This window comes from Vombatus ursinus, unplaced genomic scaffold, assembly GCF_900497805.2.
Source record: "Vombatus ursinus unplaced genomic scaffold, bare-nosed wombat genome assembly UNPS02005659.1, whole genome shotgun sequence".
NCBI lineage: Eukaryota > Metazoa > Chordata > Mammalia > Diprotodontia > Vombatidae > Vombatus > Vombatus ursinus.
The window spans coordinates 25,569,894-25,591,747 of record NW_020945437.1 but is presented as its reverse complement, the minus strand read 5'-3'; the positions used below and the strand labels follow the sequence as shown (position 1 = coordinate 25,591,747).

General features: G+C 37.8%; 1 protein-coding gene across 4 annotated transcripts in view; it reads right to left on the bottom strand.

The window, feature by feature from the left end:
* Positions 1 to 21,854, bottom strand: part of FCHSD2 (FCH and double SH3 domains 2) — a 352,645-nt gene that overhangs the window by 149,679 nt on the left and 181,112 nt on the right. For all 4 annotated transcript variants that reach the window (XM_027848012.1, XM_027848010.1, XM_027848011.1 and 1 more), the window contains 2 exons: positions 17,615 to 17,669; positions 14,891 to 15,019 (listed from right to left, as the gene is read on the bottom strand). In XM_027848012.1, the coding sequence (XP_027703813.1) occupies positions 14,891 to 15,019; positions 17,615 to 17,669 (184 nt within the window). The remainder of the gene's footprint in view (positions 1 to 14,890; positions 15,020 to 17,614; positions 17,670 to 21,854) is intronic.

The following is a 21,854-nucleotide window of genomic DNA, read 5'->3' as shown; positions in this document are numbered from 1 at the left end:
AAATTATCAAGGAAAATTGCCCCAATATCTTAGATCTAGAAAGTAAAACAGAAATTTAAAGAATCTACTGATCATCTCCTGAAAGAAATCCCAAAATGAAAACTCCCAGGAATATCACAGTGAAATTCCAGAGCTCCCAGTCAAAAAGGAAACATTTCAAGAACAAGAAAGAAACAATTCAAATATCATGAAGCCACACTCAAGATCACACAAGATTTAGCAGCTTCCACATTGAAGGAACAGAGGGCTTGGGTTATGATACTCTAGAAGACAAAGAATTGGAATTACAACCAAGAATAACCTACCCAGCAAAACTGAGTATAATCCTTCAGGGAATAAAATAGATACTTAATGAACTGGAGGACCTTCAAGCACTCCTGATGAAAAGACCAGAGCTGAATAAAAAATCTGACATTCACACAAAAGACTCAAGAGAAGCATAAAAAAGTAAATATGAAAGGGTAATCATAAAGGGCTCAATAAAGTCAGAATGTTTACATTCTTCTATGGGAAGATGATACATGTAACTCTAAAGAACGTGGTCATTATTAGGACAGTTAAAAGGAGTGTTAAATAGACACAGTATAACTATAAGTCAATTATGTTGGGGTGATCTAAAAAAATAAAGGGGTGAGAAAGATGGATGCACTGGGAGAAGAGGGAAAGAAGAGGTAGAAAAGGGAAAATTTTCTCAAACAAAAGAGGCACACAAGTAACAGTTTTTACAGTGGAGGGGAAAATGGAGAAGGGCAATGCTTGAACCTCACTCTCAATGGAACTGTTTCAAAAAGACAAGAATATCTATACACACTCAGTTGTGTACAGGAATCTACCTTACCTAATAAGGAAACAGGAAGGGAAGGGTATAAGAGAAAGGGGCTGGAGGATCGATGATAAAAGGGAGGGCAGATTAAGGGACACAGTGGTTAGAAACAAAATAGATTTTTGATAGGGACAGTATAAAAAGAAAGAAGAAACCAAAGAAAATGGGGTGGAGGTAAACACACGGCAATCATAACTGTGAATGTGAACAGGATGAGCTCACCCATAACAAGGATGCAGATAACAGAATGGATCAGAAACCAGAATCCAACAATATGTTGTTTAAAAGAGACACACTTGAAACAGAAAGACACATACAGACTTCAAATAAAGGAATGCAGCAGAATCTATTATGCTTCAGCTGAAGTAAAAAAGGCAGGGGTAGCAATTATGATCTTAGACAAAGCAAAAGCAAAAGCAAAAACAAGAGCTAATTAAAGAGATAACCAGGGAAACTATATTTTGCTAAAAGGTACCACAGACAATGAAATAATATAAAAAATTATTTTTGGGGGAGGTGAGGCAATTGGGGTTAAGTGACTTGCCCAGAGTCACACAGCTACTGAGTGTTATGTGTCTGTGGCTGAATTTGAACTCGGGTCCTCCTGACTCCCGGGCCACAGCTCTATCCACTGTGCCACCTAGCTGCTCCTAAAGGCCTCATTTCTCAAACATATACTGAGTACAGAACTGAGTCTAAGTTATAAAAATAAGAGATATCCCTCAATTGATAAATGGTCAAGAGATATGTACAGGCAATTTTCAGAAGAAGAAATCAAAGCTATCTATAGTCACATGAATAAAATGCTCTAAATCACTATTGATTAGAGAATGGCGAATTAAAACAATTCTGAGGTACACAGCTATCAGAAATGACAAAAGCTGGGGTGAGGGGGATGAGAGAAAATAGGTACTAATGAATTGTTGGTGGAGTAGTGAAGTGGTCCAACCATTCTGGAGAACAATTTGGAACTATGCCTGAAACTGTACCTACCCTTTGACCACTGCTAGGTCCGTATTCCACAGACATCAAAGAAAAAGGAAAAAGACCTATATGTACAAAAATATGTATAACAATTCTTTCTGTGGTGGCAAAGAATTGGACATTGAGAGGATGCCTATCAATTGTGGAATGGCTGAACAAGTTGTGGTTGTGATAGAGTATTACTGTGCTATAAGAAATGACAAGGAGGGTGGTTTTAGAAAAACATGGTAAGACCTATATGATACAAAGTGAAGTGGGAAGAACTGGAAGATGACTGTGCACTGTAACAACAATGTTGTAATGATGATCAATTGTGAAAGATGTGACTACTCTGCTCAATATGGTGACTCAAGACAATTCCAAAGGACTTATGAAAAAAAGATATCCACTTTCAGAGAGAAAAGTGATGAACTCTGAGTGTGAACTGCAGCATAATTTTCTCATTTTATTTTTCTTGCTTTTTTGGGGCTATATGGCCAACATGGAATTATGTTTTGCATGATTTCACCTGCATAATTGAGATCATATTGTTTTCCTTCTCAGTGGGCAGGGCTGGAGGGAGGGAAGATTGGAAAGTAAGAAAGAATCTGGAACTCAAAATTTAGAGAGCAAATTAAAAATAAAGGTACAATATTTTTTTTAAAAAAATTAAAAGCATAGACAGAATTCGAACCTATAGCTTCTGATTCTAAGTACAGTGCTCTTCATTATATCATAAATATCTTGGTATTCAATAAATATTCACTGATTCGAAGATAAAAAAGACTAAAATTCACTTTAAAAATAAAAAAGAAACAATGCAAAACTTAAAATTTATAAAGCCAAGTTAGGAAGTGTGCTTTTAGCAAACTACAGTACTTTGAGGATGGTGTTTGTGTGGAAGGAACATCCTTTCAAACAGTCCACACTGCTAAATTTAATTTAAGACACTGCTGACAATAATACATTGGTACACAAAGCCAAAGGCCTCTGAAGAGAAATGTCGTGAAGTCCTCAACATCAACTGAAAGCAAATTTAAGTTTTTTTAAAGAAACAAAAAAATTCTAATCTGCAACCTGTGATTATTTTCAATTACATACTAATGTGACATTTAGGAAATATGATTTAAGCCCACTTTATCATTTAACAGTGCATGGGAATCTTAATCAACAGCCACCAAAGAGCCTGGCTAAATCATTTTATTTCCTCTTGTCCAAACAATTTGAAAAGAAAAGACAAAAGAGGGAAGGCACTTGATAGATGACCGACAGGCTAAAGAGACAAAAACTTGCTGAAACACAAATGGTAAAGAATATTGAGCTTTCTCTTTGTTGACATGCTGCTTCCTTTCAAGACTCCAAAACTAATACCATGGAGTTTGCCAACACAATGAGATTGGAGCTGAAGGTAACCACATTCAAGCATCTAAAAACACTGCCCCCAAAAAGCCAATTCTCAATAAATTCCTCAAAATGAAAACAATTTTGCACATACCCTGAAGACCAAAATAGCCCAAATGGATCCTGTTCCTTATTCCATCCCTCCTTTGCATTTTCTTACCTTTAGACCCTGGCTCATACTATTTCTTCTACATTTAATACTCTTCTTCTCCATCTCTGTCTTTTGAAATCCCACTCATTTTCCAAAGTACAGCTCAAACACCATTTCCTTCATGAGGGCTTCCCTTCCCCAATTTCTCCTTGTGAAGACGTAATCACATCTTCCTTTGGACACCCTTAGTAATCTATTTTTCTTACTGTTCTCTTGCTTTCTGTCAGGCACTGTTATTATGTGGGTATCCCTCTTAATTAACAATAAGAGCTAACAATTATGTGGCACTTGCAGTTTCTAAAGCACTTTCCTTACAACAACCTTGCCACATAGGTCATACAGATATTAACGTCATTTTTTACAAGAAGAGGCCAGTGAGGCACAGAAATGAAGTAACTTGCTCAACCACATAGCTAGTAAGTAGAACCAAATTTAAGCTCCATATAGGTAGAACCATGTTTTATTCTACTTTTTAGAGCACACAAGACCAAACATAAAGCTCAGAACATAGTCAGTGACCAATCCCTATTTGCTGAATGCACTGAGTACTAAAACTACAAGTTGGCTCATCATTGCTATCTATCAAGGCTTAAAATTAGAAATAAAAAGGCCCTGGGTTTACAGTTTCTGTTAAATTTATTACGGTTATAAAATTATAAGGATTAAGTTTGAAAAGATACTGCCAAGAAGATAATAGATTAATGTGCAGCCAAGGAAGATGGTACTTATGACAGTATTGAAACAAACAAATCATAAAACTTTCCATGGGATCTTACATTGTAGAAGTTAATGCTATAAAATATTCTTATACAGACACATGTGAAATTAAAGCAGAGTACAACATTGCTATGGTTCTGACATAGATATACAATCATAAAGGGAATGTTTACATTGCACGGTCACCTTGATCAATTTAACAAACAAGAGCATGAACTGTGAGTAGACTACAGTAGAATACAATACAGGGCTGGGGAGGGCTTACTGGGCTAGGAAATATGCAGATAAATATACTGTATAATAATAATGCACGATAAGAGAATCAGAAGGGTGGAGTCTAAGGGTAAAGGGTATCACTGATGGCAAGGAGAGGGACTTATAGGGCCTTACTGGGCATACACTGTGCGTGTGTGTGTGTGTGTGTGTGTGTGCGCGCGCGCATGTGTGTATTTTCAATATTTACTAATTTGATTTATACAGAATACACAATTTGAGAAACAGTGTTGCTTATTAAGGAATACTCATATTTGTACCATATTTGAGATTAAGGAAATGAAGCAGCTAAGTGGCACAATGGATAGTGCTGTGCCTGGAGTCAAGAAGACCTGAATTCCAATCCAATCTCAGACACATACTAACTGTGTGACCTTGGCAAATTATAGAACTTCTATTTGCCTCAGTTTCTTCAACTACAAAATGGAGATAATAATTATACCTACTCCCAGGGTTATGAAGATCAAATGAGATAACATTTATAAAGCACTTAGCATAGTACAGCACATAGTAGGTGCTATATAAATTCTACTAGGTATTATTATTCAGTATGAGAATACACTGAATTCCAAAGCCAAGAATGCAGCAAAAACTAGCCTGGGTGTCATACATTATTTCCAAGACAAGCAAGTTGATGCAGTTTCTTATTTTTTCTCAAGCTGACAAGCACTTTTTTGGGGGGGTAGGGGGGAGGGATCAGCTGAATCAAAGTCTTCAAAATTGATGAGTGCCTCTGTAGACTTTAAGAATATGTGAGTCACAATACAAATATATTTATGTTTTATTTCACTGGGATTTGTTATTTTAAAACTTAAAAACAACCATGCAAAGACACCGTTTCTGATGGATTTGCTTCTTCGAATAAGAAATGAGATCCTCTAGGGGCAGAGCCAAGATGGTGGGGTAAAGGCAGGGACTCACTTGAGCTCTCCCCCAAACCTCTCCTTTCTGTCGGGAGAAATGTAAAAATGACTGTAAACAATGACTCTAAACAAATTCTAAAGCAGCAGAACCCACAAAAAGACAGAGTGGAACAAATTTCAGCCGAAGACAATCAGGAAGGTTGACAGGAAAGGTCTGAGAGAGGAGTGCAGTCTAGCACAGGCTGTACCAGCACAGACTGGGCCCCAGCAAGCCCAAAGCAGGCCTTAGGGCACTGAATCACTGGCAGCAGTGACAGTTTCCAGTCTTCTCAGCCCACAGACACCAAAGACAACTTAGACAATCTGTAGGAAAGCTCTGTCAGATCTGGGTGAGAGAGGAGTGCAGCCCAGTATAGGCTTTGCCAGCACAGCCCTGGCCCCAGCAAACCAGGAGCAGGCCTTGGGAGAGAGTGAATCAGCAGCAGTAGTGGCAATGGCTAGTTCTGGAGATCTCAGCCCACAGATGGTTAAGTGTATTGAACAACTGGTCACAAGGAGATTACAAGGGTCTCTGCTAGCACTGAGGCAGGACTCTGTTGCTTTGCCCACACTTGGATCTGGGTTGCAGTCCTGGGGTGAGGAGGAGGACTAACATAGCAGAGCTTGTGGCAGCAGTAGAGGGGGGACACTCCTCATAGTTCCAGGGCAGAAAAGAGTGCTTGTGGTCACTCACAGACCAGAGCATAGGCCAGGAGAGGAGAAAACACCCCTCCTTAGATCACACCACCTTGGAAGAACTGCAAATTTACAGGTCCCTAGAAGTTATCTCTGAAAACAGCTACCACTAAATCTTGGGACAGTTCACACTCCATACTGGAAGCAAAGTCCTACCTTAACAAAGAGTTAAAAAGTCAAGTAATAGACAGGGAAAATGAGCTAACAACAGAAAAAAACTCAGACTACACAAACTTACTTTGGTGACAAGGAAGATCAAAACATACAACCAAAAGAAGACAACAAAGCCAAAGCTCCTACATTCAAAGCCTCCAAGAAAAATAGGAATTGATCTCTGGTCATGGAAGAGCTCAAAAAGGATTTTGAAAAGCAAGTAAGAGAAGTAGAGGAAAAATTGGGAAGAAAAATGAGAGTGATGCAAGAAAATCATGAAAAACAAGTCAACAGCTTGCTAAAGGAGACGCAAAAAAATACTGAAGAAAATAACCCTTAAAAAATAGATTAGGGGCAGCTAGGTAGCACAGTGCAAGAGCATCAGCCCTGGAGTCAGGAGGACCTGAGTTCAAATTTGGCCTCAGACACATAATACTCACTAGCTGTGTGACCCTGGGCAAGTTGCTTAACCCCATTGCTAAGCAAAAAAAAAAAAAAAAAAAAAAAGACTAGAAGACTAGACCAAATGGTAAAAGAGGTCCAAAAAGTCAATGAAGAGAAGAATGCCTTAAAAAGCAGAATTGGACAAATGGAAAAGGAGGTCCAAAAACTCACTGAAGAAAATAATTCCTTAAAAATTAGAATGGAGCAAATGGAAGTTAATGACTCTATGAGAAATCAAGAAATTATAAAACAAAACCAAAAAAATGAAAAAGTAGATGTCACTGTGAAATATCTCAATGGAAAAACAACTGACCTAGAAAAAAGATCTAGGAGAGATAATTTCAAAATTACTGGAGTACCTAAAATCCATGACCAAAAAAAGAGCCTAGACATCATCTTTCAAGAAATCATCAAGGAAAACTGCCCTGATATTCTAGAACCAGAGGGTATAATAGAAATTGAAAGAATCCATCAATCACCTCCTAAAAGAGATCCCAAAAGAAAACTCCGGAATATTATAGACAAATTCCAGAGTGCACAGGTCAAGAAGAAAATATTACAAGCAACCAGAGAGAAACAATTCAAGTATCGTGGAACCACAATCAAGATAGCACAAGATTTAGCAGCTTCTACATTAAAGGATCAGAGGACTTAGAATACGATATTCCAGAGGTCAACGGAGCTAGTATTAAAACCAAGAATCACCTACCCAGCAAAACTGAGATTTTAATCCATAAGGGGAAAAAAATTGACATTCAATGAGGTAGAAGAATGTAATGCATTCTTGGGAAAAGACCAGAGCTAAATAGAAAATTTGACTTTCAAATACAAGACTCAAGAGAAGCATAAAAAGGTAAAGAGAAATCATAAGGGACTTATTAAACTGTTCACATCCCTACATGTAAAGATGGTATTTGTAACTCATAAGACCTTTCTAATTATTAGGATAGCTAGAAGGAATATATATATAGAGAGGGCACAGATGTAAGTTGAATATGAAGGGATGATAACTAAAAAATAAAATTAAGACTGAGAAAGAAAAGTACTGGGAGAAAGAGAAAGGGAGAGGTAGAATGGGGTAAATTATCTCACATACAAGAGGCAAGAAAAAGCTTTTACAGTAGGGGAAGAGGGGGGAGGTGAGAGGGAATGAGTGAAAATTACTCTCAACACAATGGCTTAAAGAGGGAATAACATAAATACTCAACTGGATACAGTAATCTATCTTGCAATACAGTAAAGTAGGGGAAAGGGGAGAAGAGGAGTGAAAGAGCAGGCATACTGGAGGAGGGGATAATCAGAAGCAAACACTTTTGAGGAGGGGCAGGGTCAAGGGAGAGAATAGAATAAATGGGGGAGGATTGGATAGGATGGAGGGAAATTAGTTTAGTCTTTTACAACATGACTATTATGGAAATGTTTTGCATGAATACAAATGTATAACCTATATCAAATTGTTTGCCTTCTCAATGAGTGGGGTGGAGAGGGAGGAAGGGAGAGAATTGGGAACTCAAAGATTTAAAAACAAATGGTAAAAATTGTTTTATACATGTAACTGTGGAAAAAACCTGCCTTCTGGCAGGTTAAGTACTTGCAGTGTCTGCAGAGTTTATCTTATATTTAATTCAGATGTTCAGTTCAATTCTATAAACATTCATTATGATCCTATGTGTGCAAAGTACCTCTTTGGTCATGGGAGTGCTAATAATGACTTAGGAAAGTTCTCTATTTCAACTTCAGTGAACTGTTACATAAATCTAAAATATGTACTTTTGTCTTTAACTAAGGTACTCCCATTCCCTCATTCTGGGATGAAGGTGACCCTCAGTTCTTGGAGGTAATGGCTAGTCTTTAACCTTTGATCATGGGCTGAGAGACTGATAGGCTGAGTCTGTCATCCAATGAACAGTCTGGCTAAATGCACAGATGGCTGTTATGGGCAGCTATAGGTGATGAGTTCTTCAGATTAAAACTTAGAAAAATATTCTGCTGAGATATGGAGGGAGGGACTTCATTGGCAGAAGGATTCATAACAATGAAATTATCCATCACTGAAGGAGTGAAGTATTTATTTTTAGAAGGTACTTATATGCTGCATAAATAAAGAGAACAGTCTCATGGAAGCTCAAGATCTAGACACAATCTTGCAAGTCCAAATCTTATCCAAAGCAAAAATTCCCATGTAGCAACTTCTGACAAATTGCAAACTTCATAGTATCTGATTAAGCTACCATTCCTTGTTTCCCAAAATACTAAGATATATTTTCAAGGGATGTTCTTTACTCTTCTTCATGACTTACTGGTGAGCCAGTATCAAGTAGCCAACATACAGCTAATGTCTAATCAGCCAGCCAATCAGTCAACAAACATTTATTAAGTCCTTACTATGTGCTAGGCACTGTGCTATGTACTAGGGATACAAAGAAGGGAAAAAAAATAGTCCCTGCCCTCAAGGGGCTTATATTCTAACAGGGGGAGACAACATGTAAATAACTGGATGCATACAAGACCCATAAAGACTAGATAACTGAAAAGTAACCTTAGAGGGTAAGGCATTAGCAACTGAGCTCACTAGGAAGAGCCTCTCGCAGAATTTGAGATATGAGCTGAGTCTTGAAAGCAGCCAGGTCAAAGGTACAGAGATGGGATATGAGAGTTTCATGTGCAAGGTTCATAGAATGTGTGGAGAGGAGTAAAGTATAAGAAGATTAGAAAAGCAGAAAGGTGCTAGGTTGAGCCTTAAATGCCAAAGGAGGTTTTATTTAATCTGGAAGTAATAGGAAATCATTGGAATTCATTCAGCAGAGGAACAGCATGATCAGATTTATACTTTAGAAAAATCTACTTGTCAGCTGAGTGGAAGATGTGTTGGAATTCGAAGAGATTTGAGGCAGGAGGATCAATTAAGTTACTGTAATTGTCTGGGTGAGAGGTGATATGGGTCTGTAGGGTGATGGTTCAGTAAGGAGAGAGAAGGATACATATATTAGAAACATTATGAAGGTAGAAATTAGGATTTGGTAAACAGATTAGATACAAAGAGTGAATGAAAGTAAGGAGTTGAGGATAATGCAAAGATTGACACCAAAATCTGATGACTGGGAAGATAGGGGTACTCTTGACAGTAATAGAGAAGTTCAGAAGAGGTAGATGTTTAGGGAGAAAGGTGTTCCATTTTGGACATGTTAAGATTGAAATATGTAAAGGATCAAGACATCCAAAAGGCACTTGGTGATACATGACTGAAGCTCAACAGAGAGAATAGGGGTAGATATATAGCCTTCCTTAACCCCTCTTAATTCCAGTGCTTTCTCTCTTTAATTATTTCCTATTTTTCCTGTATATAGTTTGCTTTGTATATATTTGTTTGCATGTTGTCTCCCTCATTATTAGATTGTAAGCTCCTTGAGGGCAGAGATTGTCTTTCTGCCTCTTTTTGTATCCTCAGCAACTGGCACATAGCAGGCACTAAATAAATGCTTATTGATTGATATGGAAATAATTTACATAAAGATGATAACTGAATCCATGGGGGAAGATGAGAAAACCAAGTGAGAGAATATAGAGAGGAAAGGGAAGGGGGCCCAAGACAGAGGCTTGGAGGACCCTCATAGTTAGTTTGTGTGACATGGAGAGCTATCAAAGAAAATGATAAAGCAGCAGTTGGCAGATAGGAGAACCAGGAAAGAGCAGTATCTTTAAAACCTAGGGAGGAAAAAACATTTGAGAGGAGTAGCCAAGACAACAGGGCCAAACGTTGCAAGGAGTTCAAGAAGGACAAAGACTGAGAAAAGGACATCATCTTTAGTAATTAAGAGATCATTGTTGATTTTGCAAAGGGCAGTTTCAACTGAATTATGAAGTCTGAAACAATCTGCAGATGATTTAGAAGACTGTGAGAGGAGAGGAAGTAAAAGCACTTAATGTAGGCACCTTTCTCAAGATTAGCTAAGAAGGGGAGGAGAAATATAGGATGACAACTGTCAGTGATCAAGTGAAAGTTTCTATTCTTCCCCCCAAAAGCAGCTTCCCTCAAAGCATGCATAGAAAGTTTCCTCCTACAATAAGGGATAATGTATTTGTGATTTAGCTTATAACATTAACCTCAAGAAAATATTATTTGGCTTAGAAATTATAAAGGCAGCTCTACCAGGGTTCTTGCTTGGCCCTATTATCCAAGTCAAAGAATTGAGACAAACAACTCTTAGGCTATTACTCTTTTTTATCTAAGAAGTTCAAGATATATCAACCATAACTTGCATGTCATGTGGCATAAACACATCATCAAGGTAACGAATGGCCAGAATATGAGGTGGTGGTCGTCTTTCATGTAGTGAGAATGACAGACAAAAGATGGAGAGCTTCAGACCTGCTAACCACCTAATACTAAGGGAACCAGAAGTTGGTCTGTACCAGAGATGTCAAACACCTATACTACTAAGTACAGCTGTTATTGGGGAAGTATTTGACAAATTAAACAAAAATACAATATAGATAGCATTGTATTTTAGAACTAAGTCAACATATGGCCCACGAGGTTCCTTATCTACAGGTTAGTATTTCCCATTCTAATTGGGTTTGACACCATTGGTCTACATGTTATTATGTGATTTTTCTATAAGAATTTTCTATATTTTCTATATTCTATATATTCTTGTGCTTTCTATAAGAACTAATGTATAAACCTCAGGCAGTTCATTTTATTTTAGGACATCTATTTATTGGAAGTATTTTTTTTCCTAACATAAATTTCCCACTGACCATCACTATGTATATCTGAGACAGACAGTACAGATGGACTGTGGGTTGACTTTAGAGTTAACAGGAAGAAAAGAGTGGGCTAGATTGCTTTCAGTAAATTACAAAGCTGAGCATAGGTGACTAAACAGTGATTCTGAGACAGCCATTTCTAGCCTTGGAAGCACCTCTGTCAGCTGAAGAGGTTGGGATATCCTGAATCTCCTGGGTCCTTCTGTCAGTGTGACCTAAACTGCAGAAGATGCCATCTGCAGTTGCCTGGAGGAAGACAACTATGGAAAGGAGACAGAGTCTGATTGCCATTAGACATGGACTTGGAAGAATACAGTGCAGAGCTGAGTCCAAGGTAAAATGCCAATTCTATGGTCTTATATAATAATGCTTCATGTTTGGAGGTTTTAATTATCAACCTCTTCAGAGAGTATAATAGTAACTCTAAGTTCCTACTCCTTGTTTAAGTTAGATTGTCAGCGCATGCTTATGAATCTTCTCTATTTTCAGCATTTCTATCATGTAGAAAAATAAAAATAGTTGCCCTATAAGCCTATATCTTATTTACACTGTACCAAGTACTTTTCTACACCCCTTTTAAGCAGACCCTAGATATGAGGCCAAACGTAAACTTCAAATGTTTTTCCCTAGGGCTCTAGGGTAAGGGCATAAAGATTCACAGAATGTTTAAAAAAAAAAAAGCTAGTCTGGTCCTTCAATTTAGAGGCCAGGACTGTCCAGCAATGACAACTGTCCAGGTCTTTGTATTGTTTGGATCAGAGCTGACAGTTCTTAGTGGTGAAAAAAAAAGAGAGGGACCTATCAAGTAAGTAGTGGTTTGAGATTCTAACTAAAAAGGCAGAATAATTCACACTAGAATGGAAATGACAAAAGAGGATGATAAATATAAGATCCTGTGACTTAGAGCTAGAAAGATCCTTAGAGGTTATACAGTCCAATCTGCTCATTTCAGAGATGGGGAAACAGAGTAGTAAAGAGACATCCCCAATGACAAAGAGCTAGCAGGTTGGATGAGCCTGATTCCAAATCTAGCATTTTTTTCCCCCCTGACATTAAAGGTAGGATAGGAACTGGACTTGTGATTTCATTGATACAGTGAGTTCTGTGAAATCACTTTAACAATCCAAGTCAGCACTTGGTGCTACAACATATGGTTGCCAGAGTACTAAGAAGCTGACTGATTCGCCTAGGGCCACACTGCCAGGATATGCCAGAGATGGGACTTGACACCAGGTCTTCTTGACTCCAAGGCCGGCTTTCTATCTACCATACCACGCCGCCTCAAGTGATTTACAGTCTAACTGGAGAGCCTGAATACCTAAAATGGAAGCACCGAATATTACTTATTCTTATCAAAGTATCAATTTAATTGATAATTATTTAATCTAATAATGATAATGTAGCTAGCATTTATTTAGTGCTTTAAGGTTTACAAAGCACTTTATATATGTTATCTCATTTGATCCTCACAACCTATGAAGCAGGTATTATTATTATCCCCAATAGCAGATACTGAGATTGAGAGATTAATTGACTTACCCCAGGGCCATACAGTTATTAAGTTTTTGAGCCAGGAAAATTCAGATCTGACTCCAAGTCCAACATGCTATCCACTGATTTGCTGACTACCTATTGTGAGTAAGGCCCTAACATACAGTAAGTATTCAAGTTGTTGGAAAAGGGTGACTAGAGAACAGCAAGGAATAATTAAATTATGAAAGTATTCCTGGCTACAAAAGAAATGAAAGATGAAAAGAGTCAGCAGCAGGATTTGGTACCACATTGGCTGAAAGAGATGGAGGGAATAATTTTCAATTCTAAGATCAAGAACCTTGAGAAATGGGGGAATGGAGGTGGAATCAACAACAATGTAGATATGGCAAAGGTGCTACAGAAAAAAGAGAAGGGCTTCAATTTTCAATGTAAAATTAAAGATCTCGGGGGAGAATCCAAGTGGAAATTTTCATATGCAATTGGAAAGAGTGAGATTGTTCTAAGCCAGACACTGGTCTGGAAGTTAACACGTGGTGCTAGTTCAAACAATGTCTTGCACACTTAATAATATGTCTGCTGAACTGAACAAAGTTATTACACAAAGTGCTATACAAAGCTGTGTGGAAATGAGGAAGAATGTGTGGCATGAAAAATGCAAATATTGCATAAAAGATCAAGATGTAGGAAAAACTTTATGTCTCGTCTGACCAATGTCAATAGTCATACAAGATGCACTAATAAGGCAGTCTTATTTTGCATGATTCTGTGCCATAAGGTATTTATCTTTTATGATTCTTTCTGGTTATCTATCAGTCCAGATGACTCTCGTTTCCACAGGAGACAACAAATATTTGCCCAGTCATTGGGTCTCGGCAAACATTCATCTCTCATTACCCTGACACCCAATAGACCTCTTTCTATGAAGAGCCTATCCCTTCTCTGCAGAGAGGCATTTTGCATTCTTCTGGATGTTCTTTAGCACAAACCACTAACTACCCACTTCCTGATGAAACTGCCTTGTTTTCAGACCAGTCATTTGGTGTGCCTTCGATAGACTTCTAATGAAATCATTCATCTTACAAGGGCACAGCAACAGATAGCTTTAAGTGGGAATTTAGAACAATTTCCCAGTGAGAAGCCAAACACAATGCTATATGCATATATAAACTATTCAATTCATAAAAATCTGCAGAAGGTACATAAAAAACTGTTTAAAAAAAACTTCTAGTACTTTTAAATCTAGAAACATTACCTACCAACCAAGAGAAAAATGAGAGATTTAGGCTCCCCTGCCTCAATTCTAAAATTCTACAATTTATGGGTAAGAAGTTAATTTTTATTCATGTATTTCCTTTGTATTTTAAACGGTACATCTTTCTTTTAAAGAGCTCCAATTCTTTATCACATGTTTAAAGCTTATCTTTAATACTGACTTGGAATAAATTCAAATTCTGAAATAACTTATTTAAATTCAAATATTTCAATTCTTAAAAAGACCATTCCAAATAATAATTTTTAAAAGATTCTACCTGTCATTATTTTTAATTTAAGATAACATTGCTGTAACAAGTTACTATTAGTAACATTTAAGAACAACAAACAAGCAACAACAAAATTACTATAACTTCTTGAGCACAAGAACTTGTAAGTGCCTAGACAGAAGGCATTGTGCTAGGCAATGGGAATACCAAAAATAAAAAACAATACATCAAAGAGGTTACATTCCACTAGACAATAAAAGCTGAAGATAAGGGCTAACATTCATAGAGTACTTTGTAGTTTGCAAAGCACTTTACATCCCATCTGCAAATCCCCCAGTTTATTTCACAGATGGTCACAAAAATGTCACTTCTTCCATCTACTCCAGCCCCTTCCACACTAGGCCTAGTCCTCTGCAACCTGAACTTCTAAAATTCAGAATCACAGGATTTGAGAGCTGAAGGTCAACATCAACTCAGCTGGTGAGTATCCATCCATACCTACTGCTTTTGATTACATAAAGCTTCACTGAAATACACAGAGGAATGGTTGGATCACAGGAAACTTCTCATGAACCAAACCATTCAGCACATAAGGTTAGTGCAGATACCACAGAAACATTACCTTCATAATGTTCACTAAATCGGTTTGGTAATAACGGTCCTGGTGTGCATTAGCGGCAGCTAACGTGAGAAGATAGTCATTCCTGGCATGTGTAGCTTTGGAATTATACTCTGACCGCCGGGCTTTTAACTAAAATATAAAAAACAAAAAAAATTACAATTTGGTTCAGACCATGGAGCACACATAATGGTACAAGTTTCACCCATCTCTATCACAGGTCCCACCAAGAAAAAGCAGTGAGGTGAATAACAATGATCCTTTTCATTCTTTCTCCCCTCATCCTCCTACTTTCTGTATTTAAGCTATGAAGATCTACAAAAGAAGCTATATTTGTTACATGTCAGCAAACAATTACCAAGTATTGTTGATCAATTTCAAATGAATAAGAGCAGCAGCAACTATCAAGTACTGTGAGATCCAAAGATTTCCAAAGAACATTCACATATATGCTCATATTTTCAAATGGAAAAATAAAGGCACAGAGATTAAGTAACTTGTTTTATACACACACATAGATATGTAAATCACTCCATACTTATACCGTAACATGTACTAGAGTTAGAAGTCAAATTAACAACTTAGCAATGCCCCCAACGTATCAGTATCTTCCAACAATTATGTTTTTATATTCAAACATTTATTAATGTGTATGCTCTGTTCTGGGGCCTGTGCTGCACTGTTCCAGGCACTTACACAAAGTTCAACAGAAACAAGATGTGTGGAAAATGTAATACAAATTAGAATATAAAGTGCTTAAGAAAAGCATAAAATACAGAAAGATCAAATGAGGTCAGGCCACATCCTTGGTATAAGGCTTGATTCTGAACATCATAATTGAGGAAGGAAACTGACAAATTGGAACACATCTATAGAAAGGCAACTAGTTTGAGGGTATATTGGAGGGGAAGGGATCAAAAACGATATTTTTAAGGATCTAGGTATATTTAGTCTATGAAAGAGAAGATTAGGAAGGCGTGACTGCTGTCTTCAAATATTTTAAGGGTTCTCTTGGGGAAGAGATAACTTCCTGTTCCACATGTCTAACATAAGGAATCACAGAATTTCAGAGTTAAAAGGGCCTCAGTGGCCACCAATCCCTTTCATACTTGGGAAAGAAGTCCTCTACAACTTATTCACCATGTCAACACCCACAGAAGAGGCCCCAACTACTTTCCAAGAGAACCCATGTCACTTGGAATGTCCCTACCACTTAGGAAGTTTTTCTTTATATCACTCCTAAGCTGATCTCTTTGTCCCTTCTACCAGCTGCTCCTTGTTCTGCCTTCTGAGATCAAAGAGAGCACGGCCTTTCCCCATCATGGATGGTCTGCTCTGGATGAAGTCTCGCATGCCAATGTCCTACTTACAGTATGGTGCCCAGAACTGACCCAACATTTCTCATGTCACCTGCCCAGAGTGGAGTACAGTAGGACTGTCCCCTCCTTATTTCCAAGGCTCTTGCTTGTCCTCTTCTTATTCTCAGAGGTGACATAGCTTCTCAACACAGCTGAAGATCACATTTGCTTCTCAGCTGCCATATCACACTGTTAGCACTAATTGAATTTGAAGTTCACTGAAACCCTCAGACCTTCTTTCAAATGAACTGTTGGATAGCCCTGCATCTCCCATTCTTGTACTCATGAAGCTGATTTTTGAACCTATGTCTAAAATATTATACTTCTCCCTAATAAATTTAATTTCATTATTTTCAGCCTAACATACTTGGCTGTTAAGATTCTTTTAGATTCTGATTTGGTCAGCTAGTGTGTTAGCAATCCCTTCTATTTGGTGCTATTTGCCAATGTGCTGATCATACCATCACTGCCTTTACTAAACTCACTGATAAAAAATGTTAAATAGCATAGGACCAGAGATCTCTGGGGTGCTCCACTGGAGACCTCCTGCCAAGCTGAAAACAAACCAGCTCTAATCCCCCTATATCTACTATCTAGCTCACCAATCTTCATCTTTTCAATGAAAATTCCATGAGAATCAAATGCTTTGTTACAACACCTATCGCCTCAGCATTACTCTTTTCCCCTAACTTAGTAATTCTGTAAAAAAAATCAGATTTTTTCCATTCTCACAGTTCTCATAAGAGAGAAATCACTTTGGGCTTTCTGATCTCACTAATCTTACATACCTGGATTTAAGTCTGAAAAGATAAACTCTTCTCCCTGTAACCCTGGCCAATCACTCTAGATGTGGGCCAAAGACCATCAAGAGGTAGCATAGCATAGGAGATAGAACATTAAATTTGGAGTCAAGAAGACCTGGGTTTGATCCCACTTCAGAGATTGACTAGAAATGTAGTCACTTCTCCACTCAAAGCCTCAGTTCCCTCATCTGTAAAATGAGGTAGTTGGCCTTGAGGACCTCTAAGGTTCCCTCCAGCTCTAAATGTATAGGCAAAAACAAAGCTATGAACAGGGAAGAGCGAGCTGAACTTTATTGCAAACACAGCCAAACACAGTTTTCATCAGAAACCCCAGGAAAGTTTGGGTCCTTTGGGCCTACTTTGGGTCCGCCCCACATTCTTGGGCAAGTATGTCAGTGTCCCAGTAGTGCTAAGAACCAGGCACAGGAGGCCTCTAAATCCCTGAGCACTGGGGATGAGGCACTTCCTGAGTCTGGGTCTTTCTGATACACAAAAGGCCTAATCACAGAATTTCTAATATCTTTATAGGACTTTCCATTTGGTAACAAAAGTTTACAGAAGCTCACCTTTACACTTGCCTTTTGTAAACTGATTCTTGACTGGAAAAGACTAAGTTTGGACCTATGGGAAAAATCAACAGAATAGATTAGTATTTTTATTTATTTGTTAAAATGTGGAAAAGAGAAAATCACAAATTATATTCCTTTCAAATCAATGCATTCTAGAAATGGATTCTTTTTTTTTAATCAATAGTAAGTTTTATATATATATATATATATATGTTTATATAAGCATGTTGAGACATATATTCCAAAACACTATGTAGATATCCATACAGTCTAAAAACTCTCTTTGCCAGGTCTTAGGTCTCACTTATTAACAATAATGCTCCTAATAAATAGCAACTCACCTTTCTATAGGGCAAAGGGCTAACCAGTGTGTTTAAGAATACTTGCCTCATAACAACTCTATGAGGTAGACTGGGTATGTATAATAAATGCACATATATGTCCAAATTCTGACACCCTCCACACACATATGTATTTTATTCTGTTAGTTCAAAACACAGTGAGGATTTAGTATTTTTTTTAAAAATCCCAGAAAATTATCTTAGACCTACAGGAAAACAGCAAAAGAATAATTTATAAAAGACCATTCAAGTGTATGCACAACAAGACTCTTGGTGAACAGAGCTGGTGGGTCATTTGAGAATTTCTAGAATCTGCAAGAATTTCAGTTCCATTCTGTCTTTTCAGCTGGATGTCTTAGTACTAATTCGTGGTCTTCCTGCCTCCCCCAGCAAGTCTAAAGAAAAAGGCACCAGCAGCAACAGCCTGAGTAACAGATCAAACAGTGACAACGACTTTCAATTTGTGAACTATCTTAGGGCACGGCTCTGGAAAACGTTCTGCTTTTCTTATTTGTGTACAACTTGGCTTGGTTCTTTAAGCTCAGTCCACATACTTCTAAAAACTTGCCCATCCCACTTTGAAGGGTCACCAACAGTTTCCCTATTTGTAGGCCCAGCATGCTATATTCTGGTTCCAGTTATTATTATGTAATAATAACAACAGTGATGATGATAGCAGTTTGAGCTTTGGCACAACTGTACAGTCACACTTTCATCACATAACAACCTTCCAGGACCCCTCCAGGCATTAATTTGTGACATATTCATCACTGAGTTCTTTGTCCCACAATTCCTAATGACTAGGAATTCATTTATATAAGTACAATGTCCTTCCTCCTCTACTTTTCAGGCTTTTAAAATTTTCCTCATTTTTTAAAACTCAACTGAAATGCTACCTCCTTTATGAGACATTCCTTGATAAACACTGGAAAATCACCTTTCCCTCCAGATCTCATATACCACATGGTTATCTCCTGAACATACTTACTATGTATTATTATGCCTTATGGTTATCTGCTCATGGGTCTCAATCTACATTGGTGGAGTGATGGGATCACACATCCATTTAAATTCTGAAAAATTTGTGCTGTCCTAATGCTTTTAGCAAACAATAAGCTCTAGGAGAGCTGAGGTCGTATTGACCTCTCTCAGCTCCAAGCTTGTTGGGGCTTTTGTGAAGATCAAATGAGATAATATTTGTAAAGTACTTAGCACAGTGCCTGGCACAGAGTAGGTGTTTAATAAATGCTTGTATCCCTCCCTTCCTAGTTATTACATCAAGAGGGCTCTCCATACTCTCTTATGATGGACATGTGCTTAAATAAGAGGATTCATTATAAGCATCTTTAGAATAATAAGGAACAAAAACTATTACTGATGCAGAGTCCAACTTTTTTTTGTATTTCTGGAAAAAATATGTGATTTGGCACCCTGGTAACCCAAAGCTGTCTGCCCCTTTAGGCTTTAGCTAAGATCTTACCTGGGATCAACACATGGAAAGAATTAGGGACTGAGAGGCAAAAGAATTCAGGGCCAGCTCTACTTCTGCCTCCTACCTGCTACGGGACTTGTGGAAACTCCTTTACCCTACTGAAGCCTTAGTATGACCCTCTATAAAAAGGGAATGCTGAGACTTGTCTACTTCACCAGGTTATTGTGAGGACCTATTAACAATGCTACAATTCTTTAAGGGTCTGGGAGTCTCTAAGTGTGGGTACTACCTCCCATTAATGCAGATGGCAACCTCTCTACAAGTTCTGTCTGAAACTGACAGAATAAAAGTTAGCCTATAGGAAGTGACGTTTCCCCAATATCATATAGGGCTAGAAACTAGGCATATTCTGAATAGGATAATTTCTGAGATTACTACAGGACATACCCACCAGACTGCCTTTGTACGTAGAGATTAAGAATTATAATAAGTCAGCATATATATGCTAATTGACTCACTGACATAATTACATATATATATTTTATTATAAATACTTATACTATTTGTTACAATTATGTGTGTGTGTGTGTGACACGGGGAAACACAGAAAAGCAAAAAACAGTTCCTGCCTTCAAGGAGCTTACATTGTAAGGGGGAAGACAACATACAAACAGCTATGTACAAACAAGACTAAAGGTAGTCTCCAAACAAAGACACTAAAATCAAGGAGGGCTGGGAAAGATTTCTTGCAGAAGGTGAGACTTTAGCTGGAACTTGAAGGAAGCCAGGGAAGCCAGGAGATGGAAATGAGGAGAAAGAGTGTGCTAAGCATGGAGGACAGCCAGAAAAAATGCCTGGAGTTAGGAGGTGGAATGTCTTGTGTGAACAACAGCTAAGAGGCCAGTTTCACTGGATTACAGAGTACATGGAAGGGACTAAGATATAAGAAGACTTGGAAAGATAGGAAGGGATAAGGTTATAAAGGGCTTTGAAAGCCAAACAAAGGATTTTATATGTGATCCTGCAGGTAACAGGAAATCATTGGAGTTTACTGAATAGAGGTGATATGGTCAGAACTACATTTTGGGAAGACTGATTTGGCAACTGAATAGAGGACAGACTAGAGTAGGAATAAACTGAGGCAAGGAGACCAACCAGCAGGCTTTTGTAATAGTCTAAGCATGAGGTAATAAGGGCCTAAACCAAGGCAAAAGTAAGCCAGCAAGAAGCAAGTTGGGTGTAGACGTGGTTGTCCCTAAGTACAACTGAAAACCACTGCCTCAAGACTCCTTCCCTATATGTGTATATAGACACATATATGATATATATGTGTGTACATATGTATATATACACGTGATACTAATATCTATTAATTCTCTATAGAATATTATTTCTCTTTCAACATAATTAACTTAAAACTGCCTTCACATGTCATGATATGAAAGGCATATTAAACCAAGACTCCACAATCTTAATTTCAATTTTTGTGGAAATAATGCCATTAGTTAATAAAAATGAGATCTGGGCTTTCAGTTGACTATAAGTGATTCCCCAAGATTCAATAGTTAATACAGTTATCCCTCAACATTTGTGGGGTTAGTGGCACAGGACCTCACAAACGTGAAAAATCACGTGACTGAGTCTAGATGGTAGAGAGATAAAGAGGAGGTGTTTCCAAAGAGAGTATGTAGCCCATAGTTCATCAGCACAATGAAACTTTTAACAAAATTTAACTGTTCACAATAAATTTATGTAGGCATACTTATATTAGTAAATGATAAAACAGATTAGTAACTTTAGGTCCTACCCCAAACTTTTATTTTTTATAATTTTGATCATATACATGTTGGAGAACGTGGGAAAATTGGAACACTAATGCATTGTTGGTGGAGTTGTGAACTGATCCAATCATTTTAGAGAGCAATTCTGAACTATGCCCAAAGGGCTATGAAACTGTGCATACCCTTTGACCCATCCCAAAGAGATCATACAAATGGGAAAAGGACCCACATGTACAAAAATATTTATAGCAGCTCTTTTTGTGGTGGCCAGGAATTAGAAAGTGAGGGGATGCCCATCAACTGGGGAATGGCTGAACAGGCTGTGGTATATGAATGCAATGGAATACTATTGTGCTATATGAAATAATGAACAGGATGACTTCAGAAAAACCTGGAAAGACTTGTATGGTCTGATGCTGAGTGAAGTGAGCAAAACCACGAGAACGTTGTACACAATAACAGCCACATTGTGTGATGACTAATGTTGATAGACTTAGCCCTTCTCAGCAATGCAAGGATCTAAGACATCTCCAAAAGGTCTCATAATGGAAAATGCTATCCACATCCAGAGAAAGAACTATGGAGTTTGAATGCAGATTGAAGCATATTATTTGCTCTTTTTTTTCCTTCTGTTTTGTTTTGTTTCCTCTTTCGTGTGGTTCCTTATATTGGTTCTAATTCTT